The sequence below is a fragment of the Hyposmocoma kahamanoa genome, unplaced genomic scaffold, assembly GCF_003589595.1.
Source record: "Hyposmocoma kahamanoa isolate Upper Pololo Valley unplaced genomic scaffold, ASM358959v1 182, whole genome shotgun sequence".
Classification (NCBI taxonomy): Eukaryota; Metazoa; Arthropoda; class Insecta; order Lepidoptera; family Cosmopterigidae; genus Hyposmocoma; species Hyposmocoma kahamanoa.
The window spans coordinates 4,974,330-4,989,207 of NW_020653713.1; the positions used below are offsets into that span (position 1 = coordinate 4,974,330).

Here is a 14,878-nt window from a genome sequence, read left to right on the forward strand (position 1 = left end):
AATTGAATATCAATTCAATAAAAATTTAATTAAACAACAGTAAGCAAAATAATTGTAACAATAAATAATCAAACGATACGCCATAACGTGTGCATGCTGTGCTGTCACGGAATCCGTCCGTCTGTTGCAACTGAATATGTTTGCCTCCCCGCACGACATTCCCTTACGTATGGCGCTGCCTGAGCAACAATCGGTAAGTATGTTATGCTGGCCTTTCACCACGATATGGCAAGCATTGTAGCGTATGCCATCGATATGATAAGAAAAAGGATAATCACAGATCGAAATTTAAAATTCGGCTTTCGTCTCGGCTTGTACAATCGTATTTAAGAGGGAGCATGCCAAAAAAGTTTTGACGTTGGCTCCGCCCAAATTTGTGAAACAAATATATGCCTGAAGTTCGCATAACATGCGACAGGAGATGCTGAATAACTCTAAAATTAAAGGGATTAAAAAAAATCCGTAGTGACAGTTCTCGATCATGCATAAATATAATTAATTATCTAATTTTTGTCCTAATAACCTGTAGCATTTCGAGGATGAATCGAAAAAATGTGAAAATTAGAGGTCATTTCGTGATTTTTATCTATCGAGGAAACTTTATTGTTTTATGTTTCTGATTAGTGTCTATGCTTGAATATATCGTGTAGTTACTCATACAATATTTTATTTTTAACTTTAAAGTGGATATACCCCTCTAAAATCAAATCGAAGATTAGGAATTTTTCCTCTGCTCCCTCTTAACCTATGGGCTAGATACACCAATGTAGCTTACAATGCCCTCCGAGTACTGCACAACAATGCTTTTAGGGTATTGTTCGGTTTGCCTCGACACAGTGCGTCGGGGATGATCGCATTGGCACGCCTTGATTGTTTTTACACAACAATGCATAAAAGATGTGTCTCACTAGTGCTCAGGGTGAGGGGCAGCACCAACAGTATCTTAAAAATGATTTCCAACAGGCTTGACTGCCCCTTACATCAATCACTGCTCTGCGATTTCTAATGCTAATGGCATCGCAGAGCTGTGATTGAATGTTTTAGTTAAGACTACAGTACAAAAGTAACTAAATTCAAATTATCTGAAATAAATAAAGAATTATTATTAGATAGATAAATAGATTACTTGTTTATTTGCTGAATCACAGTACATTACAAACAAGCTTGTGACATAGGTACAATGGTAATCATAAAGAAAAAGGCTAGTCTAGGTTTGCGGGTATGGTCTGGAGTGTTATATTGTATCAGGTGTACAGTTGAGGGTACTGTGTCAGCAAAAAGGGCCCGATTGAGCATTATGCCGCAGTCCAGTCGAATTACGACGATGATTCTGCCAGGTTCTGAGGTGAGGCGGTAAAAAAGAAGTAACTAAGAATAGAGAATCAACACGGAATTAGAATGTAAGGAATGTGGTTATAATATTAATTGTATAGGTGAATAAGTTATAAAATAAGCTATAAAACGTGGACAAGGTAACTGGAAAGAAAATAAAAAAAAGTGAAAGATGTAAATGTGTGAGTAAGTTGTGTGGATGTATAATAATTGTAAATGAATGTGTATTTTGCTTAGAGGTGTGTATTTGTGTGTAGGTATGTAAAAAATAAGTGGAGTGTATGTGTGATTTATATATAACTATAAAACAAAGTATTTATGATTAAGGGTAATTTGTGAACTTTTGATATTTGTGTCAGACACGCGTCAAAATATTCTGTAGATTTTTTTATTGTTATTATTATGTCAGTTGACGAACGAGTGATTGGAAATTATGCAATTTAAGTGGATCCTTGTAAATAAACCCGCATGTGATCATACGTGAAAAGTACTTTTATCACATTAAAAGTCATAAAAATAACACGGAGTATATGAAACAAATCATGTAGTATGTGAAATATATAACTCCCGTCTAAGCATGGAATAGAATAGTAGAATCTTTAAGAGTCGAAAGAACCTCAAATGGCTTTAGTTGATACAGCATAGCAGTGAAAGTGTTGAATTAATCACCTTGGAAAAAATATATAGTAAAATTGAGGATATGTACTCTGATAAGTATACGGTGTGAAAACATGATTTTTAAAAATTTTTACGATAGAACAAAAAACACTAACTTCATTTGAAATTTTACAAGAAAACCATGTGTTCAATATGTACTTTATATATACCATTTTTTTTTATATTAACTGTACTACATAGAACACGTATTGTATACGATATCTTATACTTTTCAAATGGGTTTAACTTTGTTTATAAAAAAAATAATTCTGAAATAAAGCCAGTGCTGGCCCTTGCAGTCACTGCCACTCGGCCTATGCAATAGAACCGATTCCGAACCGAAAAATTTGAATTCGCTGAGGTAGTAACTTTTAAGCCTCTCTGAAAAGTTGTCATTTTAAGGATGTGGCTTTTTGCCAATTATCTTCTTTATTAACTGTTTCTATTACATCTTCCGGTTTTGAAACTTAATGATCTACGGCCTAAATCTTATACCCATAATAAACCTTATATTTCCACATTGTCTCCTCGGAAGTCCGTATCTTAACCCCACAAGTCGATTATGTTAACACTTACCAGTTCGTTTTTCAGGGTCCCTGAACAGAACATCAGCAAGTCGCGCAGGGGGCGACCGTCCCTTGCTATTGACTGCCACCGCCGCCAGTCTGAACCTGACGTCCCATTCCAGACCTCGCACTGTCCAGGTAGGCTCTTCCGACGATAGGTTAAATCTGAGAAAGAAAAGAGTGATATTTTAAACGGTTACCTATTACAAGCTAGAAACATGATTTACAGAATTTTGTTTGAATGCGTACAAATGTTGTCTACAAAGAGCAACCCCTAGAGCAACCCCTAAACGATACCCAACTTGCCATTATTCGAAAAATCGTGCCCGCCATCTTGGATTTAGAAATGAGTGCCATATTCGTAATGAGCACCTCGAATACCTCGAAAATGATTCCCATATTGCATTTATTTGAAAAGTCGTGTCCGTCATCGTGTATTCAGATATAAATGCCATTTCCACATGGATTACCAAAAATAAATTTTTGAAAATTCTTGTCATTTGACATTGTCGATCGACAGTTACGATCGACAAAACCGAGCATATCTGCAGACACCCGATCGACATTGTGGATCGAGAGCAACGATCGACAAAATCGAGCAAATTTGTAGGCACCTGATCGACAATGTCGGGCAAATCTGTACGCATCTTTAATATAATGATGAGTTAAGCAAGATACAATTTCCCCACTTTTGAGGGAAATGTTATTCCATGGCATCATTATTTGTATATTTGTGTGCGTGCCGACGAGCGTAAATACAAGTTGCTTACGCCTACATGAATTTGATTTTTGCCTCACTTGTGACAGTTCGTTTGATATGAAACTATCATTCTATGCGTTATTATTCTATGTATAGGAGCATTAAAAATAGAAGTAATCGAATACTTACAAATTGACTCTTTAAGTTTAATGTTACGTGCCTTTATTGGTTACTCTACATATCAACTGGTTACTTTTTTGTTATTACAACTCACAACTTTAATTTTTACAAAAGTTCATGGGTACATTTAAATTAAGTACGTATTTTAAACATATCAAATTAAGTATAAATAGATGTATTTTTCGTACGAAACAAAATGTCTCAACTACCTACATTTACTGTGTCCGGACGATAAATATAAATAAAGTGACTATTGTTCACGCGCTGGGAATTCAAGTGTCTTTTCACACTCGGCGATTTTATTTCATTACTTCTACAAAACGTCACGACACGGAAGAAACAAACAATGGAAGTGGGTTAAGCGTCGATTACTATCAGATGATATCAGATGACGATGTCGCCATAACTCACACATTCTTAATTTGAAATAGGTAGGTACTACAAAATCTCGACAGCGATTGGTTGTAGTTTCAAATTTAAAAATAAATAACAAATTCTAGATTGTTATTATAATTTAAACTTTACTCTGTTAGCATTGAAAGTTCAATACCATCAATACCTATTATTGCAAGTTACGACGTTTTCACATTATATTGACGTTTCAATCAATGTGCTGCCATCTAGAGGTTGATTCTGAACGACGACGAATTGGAGTTATTAATTTAGTTCTCCAAAAACAAGCAACCATATTGCAGGGCTATAAGCTTTACTTTCGTTTCTTGTGACAAAAAAATGATTTCGATTAACAGAAAATTGAAAATTTATTAAAATAACACTTACCGATGATATGAAATACCACCATTGGTAATATTTCTGGTCAATCATCATTCGATCATTTTTGGATTCCAAAACAGCTCATTAATGCATTTTTAGGATTTTAGAGAATTTGCACGAAAGAACGATACAACCATACCGTACAAAGCCAAAATGGCGAATTGAGCTTAAAGTATGGACAATAGTCCATATAGTGGTCACGCGTGTGATGCCAACTAACCACTACTACTAGTATTTATTGTGATATGAGTCGCGACGACTATACTTGAAGTTTACGAGCATTAATTACAAGTAAAACAGGTACTTAGTAACAAGCTCGTGAACTTTTTTAATATGTATAACGCGACAGATAAAAAGGAACAATATTAAAAGAGTATTGTTTTCAGCAATCTACCACACGACGTGTTGTGACAACAATCGGCTAGTGTAAACAAACTCTAAACTAAATTACTAAGCACAACACATTTAGATAAACACTGTACTTAGAGACCGCATGTTTGTGAACTTTGTGAACTGCAATTTCTTTTTATTTACTCGTAAAGGGTAGAAAGGCTATTTACTTAACTAGTGAAAGATAGTGGGCGACAGACAGAAACGAAACTTTAGGCTCTACTTACATTACAGCGGAACGGATTGGAACTAATTTTTGTAACAATATGTACATACCATAATTAATTTTAGGTCAATTACGTAACGCACAAATTAGACATTAGACGATAGTTGCGGGAATTCCCGTGGCTGAGCGAGAATTCTTCAAAAGAAGCGCAACAATTGACAAGTTCATCATGTTATGTAATAATATTTTGTTACAAAAATTCTCTCCCATTTCCTTCCGTGGCAATTTACATTCACATTCAGTGTTCTATAGAATTGCGAATGTAGCAGATTCTACTGATCTTTTACACTAAGACGAATTTTCAATTGAATCAATCACAACATGATTCATTCATTTAGTAGTAGTGGAGTTCCATCCATAAGAGTTGCAGTGCCACTCAGAGCTTAAATCGCAAAGATCTGAGGGGCACTGCCACTACGCATGTCATCCTGAGACATAAGTTAACAAATCCTGTAATTTCACCAGCACCCTTACCATTCAAAACCGGAACACGCTGACACTACTGCTCGGCGGCAGAAACAGGTAAGATGGCAGTACTTCCCTGGACGAACCCTTTCACAAGGAGCTCTAGTGCTTATACTTCAATGTCTCAAATTACATGTCCGGAAATATACTCCCTTGGTATAACGTATATCTCTTAACATCTAGCTACTCGCTTCCAGGAAAACCGTGTCTTTAATTTTTCAAAGCAACGTTAACAAAGTTAATATGTAACACCGTCCAAAAGGAAAAACCAGGTCAAGGATTCCATTAACCTATGAGCATGTATGAAGAAGATGCGTGTTGACGAGATGAAAGATGTATACCAGGATCTTAGCAGAAGTCTGTGGAATCTGCTTACTCCGATGGGAGTAGGGCATGAAATGTATATAAAGTATATCTAATAAACCAAGTATTACACGCAACATTTACTTAACCACATTCCGTTTACCACATTCGCAATGTGCAACGACCCTAACAGAGGTGATGAAAGTGCTTCTAAAAATAATAACCATTCTCGGCGAAAATGTCACACAGCCCGTCACACAAGTTGAACTTTTCCACAAAAAGTTCACAAGGGAACTCAATGGGAATATAATTAGAATGTAAACTGAGCAGTCGACTGTATCTAACTTTCGCCTTACCTTAGGAGGGTTATAATGAGTTTAATTGTTGTTTCAATTTGCTTTTAAAAGTTTTATGCGTGTAAAAGTTGATATTGTCGCCTTAATTTAACCGTTTATATTTTTTTAATATACGACGGCATTCTATTGGGGCACATGTATGATAGTGGACTCTATCTGACTGAAGACACACTGACGCAAAGCTTGTTATGGACCGGCGGCGTGTAGCTTACCATCAGGCGCACGACTTGTTCGTACTTGATATTATAAAAAAAAATTGAAAAAATGTGATGTGTATTGCCTGGTTAACAATTAAGTTTTTTTTTATAATACTAAGTGACGGGAGGATCAAGTCGTGCGCCTGGTGATAATAGACAGGCCTGTCCATAACAGTTACAACGCCACTCAGAGTTTTAAATCGCAAAGATCTGACGGATATTGCCACTGCGACTGTCGCCCTGAAATACAAGTGGACTAGTCCCATGTACCTGTAAATTCACCAGCATCCTTAACCTTCAAAACTGAAACGCAGTAACGGTTACATTACTGCTTGGCGGCAGAAATAGGTAAGGTGACAGTACTACCCTGGACGAACGAAAGTGTCTTTATAAGCGTAAAAAAATATGGTTCCATTTTGCGTGAACAAAATTTCCAGTATATTCAATTTAGTTTGATTGTTGTTCATTTATCGGCGTTTTTTGTTCAAAAATAGTAATAAAACGGTAGTCATCAAATATTTACTGTTTTTATTAAAATTTTATAGAAAACCTAATCAAAACAACGCAGTGATTGATTGGCATTATTTGTTTGCGATGCGAATAAACATGAGTTTCCGTTTTTATCTGAATTTGTGTTTTTAGTTTAAATTTAATTCTATAGCCATTTTAAACTACCAACATTGTTCGATCCTAATTTGGTAACTAACTAATCAAATTCAATAGCATTTCGGAGACACGTTATATTAACTAACAATAGTGGTGTATTTAATTTATTAGTATTAAATTAAACAGCTCCAAAATAATGCGGGCTTAAATCGACTCATCCGTAGAACAAAGACCTATGCGCAAGACTGCTTATTCTAAGAACATTATACATTTCGTTCGCTGTTCTTAGCTGTGGATATAAGATCGACCGTTGATCGATTCTATATTTTCCAAACGAAATAATACATAAAATTCTGAAAACACCTATAGGCCTTATTAACAGATTTCAAAAAAGGAAGAGGTTCTCAATTCGACTGTATGTGTTTTTGTATGTACGTTACGCGATAACTCCGGTACTTGTGAACCGATTTTCATGATTCCTTTTTTGTTGGAAAGGGGGTACTTCCATAGTGGTCCCATTTCATTTTGAAGAAAATCATCCACCTCTCACGCATGAAGATTCATTTTTATAAATAGCGCCTAAATTTTACTTAAAGTGCAATTATTTTAATGGTTGATTTTGCTATTTCTCCAATTCAAGGCGTTTCTCTCTCAATATACTTTGAGTAGTGAGAACCGACTCATTATGTCAAGTCCTGTATAGTGGCGAATTTAAGGATATTTCAATAAAATTTAGAAAATAGACGTAATTCCACGTACTTTTGAGGTCGGTTTTTTTTACTAAAAAAACCGACCTCAACCTCTCGATCGAATCGACCTCTGTACTGTTTTGAATAACGAGATTGTATGTATTTATCCTCTTTTCGTTGTATAATCACATCGGACTCTGTTCTTCGATGAGTCGAAATATTCGATCAAAAGGAGCCCACATTTATGCTTAAGTTTCAAGACAGTAAACATTGAATAAAATTTAAATTTAATTGTGAGTTCTTTGATTTGTTTCTGCGATTATTATACATAGGAAATGAAACTATTTCTTCGTATCTAAATCTCATATATGTATTTGTTTTTTTTTTGTTCAAACAAACCAACGTTTCGGGTTCTTTACAGGTCATGGCTTTTTGAGACGGTAAAGTCACGTTATGCAAACCTATTTTTCACTACAGTTACAAATGTTATAACTATAGAAAACTTATTTTCACCTTGTCGTTACAAATCAAATCCGAAGATCTGCAACAAGCGCATAGAAAAATTCGTAAGGTCCGCTGGTTCGTTCCGTGGCTTGTTTGTATAGCGTACAGTTGACATAGCGTCTGGCACTATTTGCTGGAATACGTTGGTTCGAATCCGGCCGGATCGAAAGAATTTTTCTGAGTGTTCGATCTTTGTATTAATAATTATAACAAACTAGTGGAGTAATTTTACAAAAAATAATTGAATATCATGGTGGTGATACATCCTGACGTTCAATAAACTTAATTACAATTATTAATGCGACATCTATAGTCAGCTACTGGTAGCTGTAAAGGTACCAGGCTGGGAGAAGAAATTGATTTCTCACAGATGGTGTTATGGCCAAATAGTCGTTAAAAACTTTTTTTTTAATTTTACAAAGAACATTCCAATTTACTCTATATATGTTTTATTTTATTTTATAATAACAAAATTGATTTTATTATTAATTGGTTTTATTATTAAATATAATGGAAATTATAATATACTTCCGGACACATAGCTCGAGCCACCTCGCCTCTTGTCTTAAAAGGGCTAGAATACAAAAATAGTGTTATCGTTGAAGAAAAACTTTCCTCTGGTTTTGCAAATTCAAATTCCTAACAAGGATTTATGGAAAAGATGTTTAGTATACTAGTTTCATAATTGCTTAATAGTTTTTGATCAAACAAACATTGTTTAAGTTTAAGGCATTTAACACTGAAAATGCGAGATGACTCGAATTATGTGCCTGGGAGTGTAATAGTGAAACATATTACTTGGGATTGCAATTGTTGCACCAAACTTTATTGGCGACTACAGTTGCCATCATAAACAATACCGCCGCTGTCAACTGTTCTTCCGCTAATTTTAGTGCGGTACCTCTAATCGCCTTCAATTTATTGCATAACAGGTAATCACTTGAAATTAACGGACATCCATAACAAGCAACGATAAAATAGAAAATAAATGTCAAAATTACAACTTGTGGCGCGATTGTTGCCGTTGAGCGTTAAATTTTCAGAAATTTCCGCTGCAATAAATGCTATTATATTATATATTTTTGCAATTATGTCTGCTGATGAAAAATCTCAAACAATATGAATTTTTATAAAATGAAATTAATAGTTAATTTTCTTAAAGTCACCATTTTGTAAACTAACAACACGTTGAGAACAATTCAAGTTAAGGAATTGGGTGATCTACAGACTATCCCGGTTACAGCGTCGGATTAAGGTTACCATATTATAGTCATAGGATTTCCATAGAAAACCAAATTACAAGTCGATCGATCGGACTAAAATAAATACTTGCCTGCGTGCCTACTCAAAAGTTCATATTAATAGGTTTACGATGTTAAGGAATTCACCTGACGATATTTAAGAGCGGCTACTCATTATACTAATTATCATACATTTACTTGAACTGAACTCGAAAGAACAAGCCGTAAACATTCAAATTAATTGAAAACTGTCACTCATTAGGAAGGAATTAAACATGGAACGATAAACGACGAGCTCCTTCGCGTACCTATTACGTATTCGACGTGCAAAGATGCTAATTCATAATTAAGCATGGAAAATGTTTAATGAAGCTCGACTGTTTACACGAATTCTCACTTTGTACTTGTACAATGTGAGATTACACCCCACCCCACAAGTTACGTGTAACTAGAACAAACAACAAGCAAACAACAGTGTGAACAGTGAACAATTTTTCATCGCAAATAACAAATTGAACTGAACAGCTTTTAAGTCTGTATAAAGCACAAGTTCGATCGTGTATACTGGAGTACTGCTGCCACCTTTGGGAAGGCTCTGCCCATTACCAGTTAGCAGCATTAGACTCGGTGGAGCGAAAACCAAAGCGATTATTAACAATAATTCTCTTGTGGAGTCGAAGTTACAAAATCTTGGACACAGCAGAAAAGTAGCCTGCTTGTCGATTTTCTATCGTATACTTTCGGGGAGTGTGTGCAGGAACTTTTCAATTTAGTTCCATTCTCACCGTTCCTCCTTCGCTCGACTAGAAGGTCCAGAATACTCCATCCTTATGTCGTCGATATACCACCTATTCGCACTAAGCGCTTTGCTTCCTTTTTTCTGATGCGTACGGCAAAGGAATAGAATACTGTACGGCATCTGTGTTTCCCGAAAAGTACAATTTGGGGCTGATCAAGGCTAGAACGAATAGGTATTTTTTAGCCAAACGCGTCACATCGTCGCTTAACATCAGGTGAGATTGTGGCTGAGCGTGTGTCTATTATATATTAAAAAAAATTCGACGCTGCCCTAACATTCATAGTAATAACAATAAGTAGGCCATACAAATATTTCTCCCGGCTCGGTAATCAAACTCGAGACCTCTGCGTGGTAGCTCAGCCAGGTAACCGTTCGGTCACGGAGGCAGTTAAAAATTCATAAGTTTATGATTGAGTTTAAAATTAGTACCAGTGATGCTTCAAAACCACACAACAATAAAGACAATAGGAGTATTTATTTTTCTATGATCGATCAGCGCCTTCTGTGCATAATATGGGATTTTGACCTTTTTCTTAGTAATTATGTAGATTGACAGTCCTTTAGAGTTACTTATTGGTATATGTTTTATTTGACGGAGTAAAATGACAAGTTCATTGTTGAAAAGTGCAGCCCGCTTGCGAGCAGCTAGTGATTGTAGTCGATAAATATTCTGTCGACTATCGACTGAATATTGGTCACGCTTATGGAATAAATAGCCGAACTAGTTTCATTTCAATCATCCTCTACCCATAATTCATTCAATTACTGAGCACAAGTTCATTTGAATTGTCAAATTTTTGTAAGTTCATACATACATACACTATATTTAGAATTATGTTTATGAAAAATACAATGATGACATATCGTCGCCGTATTTTCTCAAACTCGTTCTTAAAGCATAAAGTAACTGAAATGCAAAAAATGCGTTGTATATACAAATTTTCAGGCTGATTTCACATCACATTTCTCTCATATTCACGCACTGGCTTTTCGCACACACCTATACTTAAGGTAATGCATACAAATGAACACCACAATCACACAATTGATAAGAAAATTAAAATAAATATAATTTTATACGATACGTGTTTGAGAAATCGATGTTTCGATCGATGTAAAATCGATGTTTTGAAGTTTTTCATTTTAATTTAATATAGGTAATCAAATCCTGCAATTCTTGTTAATACGTATATGAACAAAAATTGATCTCGATTAGTAGGCCAACTGTCAACTGTCAAAATAAGAATAAATAAAGCAATAACGTTATTACTATTCTTTAGAACGTTCGTAATATTGACAATAATTCAGCATTTTTGGCAAAATTTCATCTTCCTTCACATTCTATCGATAAAACTATCGACAACAACTACATAACTATTTAAAATTTTATGAAAATTCTACAAATGTCATTTTACTCCGTCTTCAAAAAAGACAAACTATAACTTCACTTCACCTTCAACCAATAGCACGATATACTTTATGTCATAATGGTCATAGCACTTTAGTCTGCTATCCAGTACAAATGCATTCTACGATAAACGATTTCAAATATATACAATACACTTTGCTGTATACGACGAGCACGTAAAATTGAACATGTCGAATATACACAGATCCTTTTGAAAAATTGCTTTCGTTTTACTTTAGCATCACATATGAACAAGTCTTTGATGTTGAAGAGTATTGTTTACCTTTGAAGTAACGTATTCGCATCACAATATATTTCTTATGAAAAACTTGGGAATGTCATATTATTATGTTCCAGGTTTACTTTGCAAAATAGATATTTTTTTTTTATTATAATAATTATAAGTTTTTATTATCATTAATGGTAATTTATGTACATTTTTTTTTTAATTCATTTATTAAAAAAAATTATCTCCCGCCAAACTGGAAACAGTTTGTTGGCGAGCACGCTCTCACACATTATATGTTAATTCTTAATTAATGAATTAATAGCGCACAATAAAAATAACAAACAACTAATATAATTAATATAACTAAACTTAGACTTAACTTCTACTAACTATCCTAATAATATATTTTTTAATTTAGATTTTAAAATTAGAACACTACTTACTGGATTTTTCCTAAGGATACCTATATTATTAAAAATATGTGGTACCAGATATTTGTTTAGACTTCGTCCGTAATAATTGACAGTTCGAGGTTGCACAAACTTTCCTTCACGAACCCTCCTAGTAGTTATATTTATGTACTATTTAAAAGATACTTTTTTAAATGGGATAGTATTATATTATGATTCTCAAAGATATTAATTGAACTACTGTAAATGTGCACGTGTGTGTATGTTTTAAATAAACTACATGTATTTTTATATGTGATATGTATATTAATTGTTCCGTCTATATTAGAAGATCTACATATAAGTTATAAATGAACTGCATTCAAGGGCAACACTATTATTATGTTTAAGAGGGAGCATACCAAAAAAGTTTTGACGTTGGCTCCGCCCAAATTTGTGAAACAAATATGCCTGAAGTTCGCGTGATATGCGACAGGAGATGTTGAATTTTGCGCATTAAAAGTACCAAATTCATTTTAGCGGAATAACTCTAAAACTAAAGGGATTAAAAAAAATCCGTAGTGACAGTTCTCGATCATGCATAAATATAATTAATTATCTAATTTTTGCATTAATAACCTGTAGCATTTCGAGGATGAATCGAAAAAATGTGAAAATTAGGTCATTTCGTGAGTTTTGTTTATCGAGGAAACTTTATTGTTTTATGTTTCTGATTAGTGTCTATGCTTGAACATATCGTGTAGTTACTCATACAATATTTTATTTTTAACTTTAAAGTGGATATAGCCCTCTAAAATCAAATCGAAGATTAAGAATTTTTCCTCTGCTCCCTCTTAAGCATAGTAAATTAATATTTGGTATTCAAAAATAACACTTGTTCCTCTTTTTTTTATTATTTGGCTTTTCTTTTAACGATTGATGACATGTAACCAATTTATCTTTTGATATTGATCTCTTAATAAACCTTGGTTGCGTAGGTTAGGTTAGAATATGAAAAGACAGAAGCCAATCTGCTTGCGTTTCTGAACGTGTTCTCAGGTCAAATTAATATATAATTTGTATATTAGTATATACAATCAACATTTAATTAATTTTGAAAACAAGTATCAAAATTTTATTTTAATGCTCTTTTGTCTTAGTTTTGAAGCCCAACATAAAACTATCAAGGTTAATTTATAGAAATCAAACATTTTTTGCATAGCTCATGACAAATTAAAACATCAATTCATTTAATTTATTTTGTGTCTCGGAGAAAATGATCAATCATTAAAAAGATGACCGTTTAGATTTTTCTGTCTGCTGCTTGTGCAAATTTGAAAGCAACATTTTAATACATGTCTTTTTAAATTTGTTTAATTGTATACTGGTTCACGTAGAGCCGACCCGGGTAAGTTCTACCACCCTAACTATACATACCGGCACAATTTGCAGAACGCTAACAAAATGCCCAAAATGGTTATTTTACTTTGTATTTAAAGACTAATTTCAAAATAAACAATTAGTCTACAGTCACTTTTTTGCGCCTGATGGTAAGCTACACGCCTGTCCATAACAGTTGCAGTGCCACTCCGAGCTTTAAATCGCAAAGATCTTAGGGGCGTTGCCACTGCGCCCGTCACCCTGAGACATAAGTTGACAAGTCCCATGTGTCTGTAATTATTTTTCAGCACCCTTACCCTTCCAAACCGGAACGGAGTAATGTTCACATTACTGGAATAAGTAAGTTAGGAATACTTCCCTGGACGAACTTTTTCAAAGGAGTTTTACTGTACGAATTAAAACAAGGTACCAAAATCAATAATTTACAATTACATAATATTATTGAACAATTTATGATTTCAGTAGTGATTTCAATGTCCTTATTTCGAATTAAGTAAAGGCTATAATGGACTTATCATTATTCGCGTATTATTTTTTTAAGTTACCCTATTACGGCACAGCGGTTAAAAGAAACGAAAAAAAAATAAGTGTATTCAGAGATTCAGAGACATCGATAACAGAAGTATCAGCTAAAACCGACTAGCATTTTTGATAACTAAAAAACTTGGTAAGAATGTCATAACAGAGTTGTTAAGTTTACGCACGTCAACGGCAGGCGGAGGGCAGATTGCCTCTGTAATATTAAAACAAAACCTCCCGTGGTTAGGGCTGGCACGTCTTAGAAATTGTAAGACGTTATTGAGATATTTTGTTCCAAGCAAATAATAATAAAGTATAAAGTTATTTATTTCCGACGTTAAGAACAATGTAACTTATTCTAGTTTTATATTTCAAGACCTCTACTAAAATGTTTACGACTGCGTTTTTCGAGATTTGAGGGGAAAGAATTATACAATAGCGCAGTATTCCAGAATAATTTACGATTATGAGCTGAGCATACAGCGACAAGCTGAGTAAGTGAAATATTATCGTGAATATAGCACCCATCCTTGTAATTTTTTTTTAATAAAGGCAGACATGCTTGTAATAGCACTGATTCTCAATACCTTTTGGTGGCAGTGCTTCATTGGACGAATTCGTTCACAACGAGCCCTACTGCTGCTAACTTTTTGCGGTAGAAGTACATAGGAGGGTGGTAAATATTCTGCACGTATATATAGCTTTACCATCATTTTAAAATGACGAATCCAGGCGACCTACAGCAGCTGCTCTGGGTATAATATAGAAGCTTTACTGCCCCGTGTCACAGATTACGTATTAGTTACTACGTAACAGATACATCACTCTCATCAAAATCGAAAATATCTACGTTATAATAGCCTACTAAATCTGATTAATGACACCAGGCGTTTACTATGAGTGTAAAGGAACCTAAGTACTTGCTCAGAGAGGTGAAAATAACGTTG

General features: G+C 34.3%; 1 protein-coding gene across 1 annotated transcript in view; it reads right to left on the minus strand.

Annotated features, from left to right (window-relative positions):
* The window catches only part of LOC113226134 (nephrin-like), a 465,840-nt gene that overhangs the window by 178,962 nt on the left and 272,000 nt on the right, over nt 1-14,878 (minus strand). Inside the window, exon 12 of the mRNA XM_026458662.1 lies at nt 2,566-2,720. Within this exon, the coding sequence (XP_026314447.1) occupies nt 2,566-2,720 (155 nt within the window). The remainder of the gene's footprint in view (nt 1-2,565; nt 2,721-14,878) is intronic.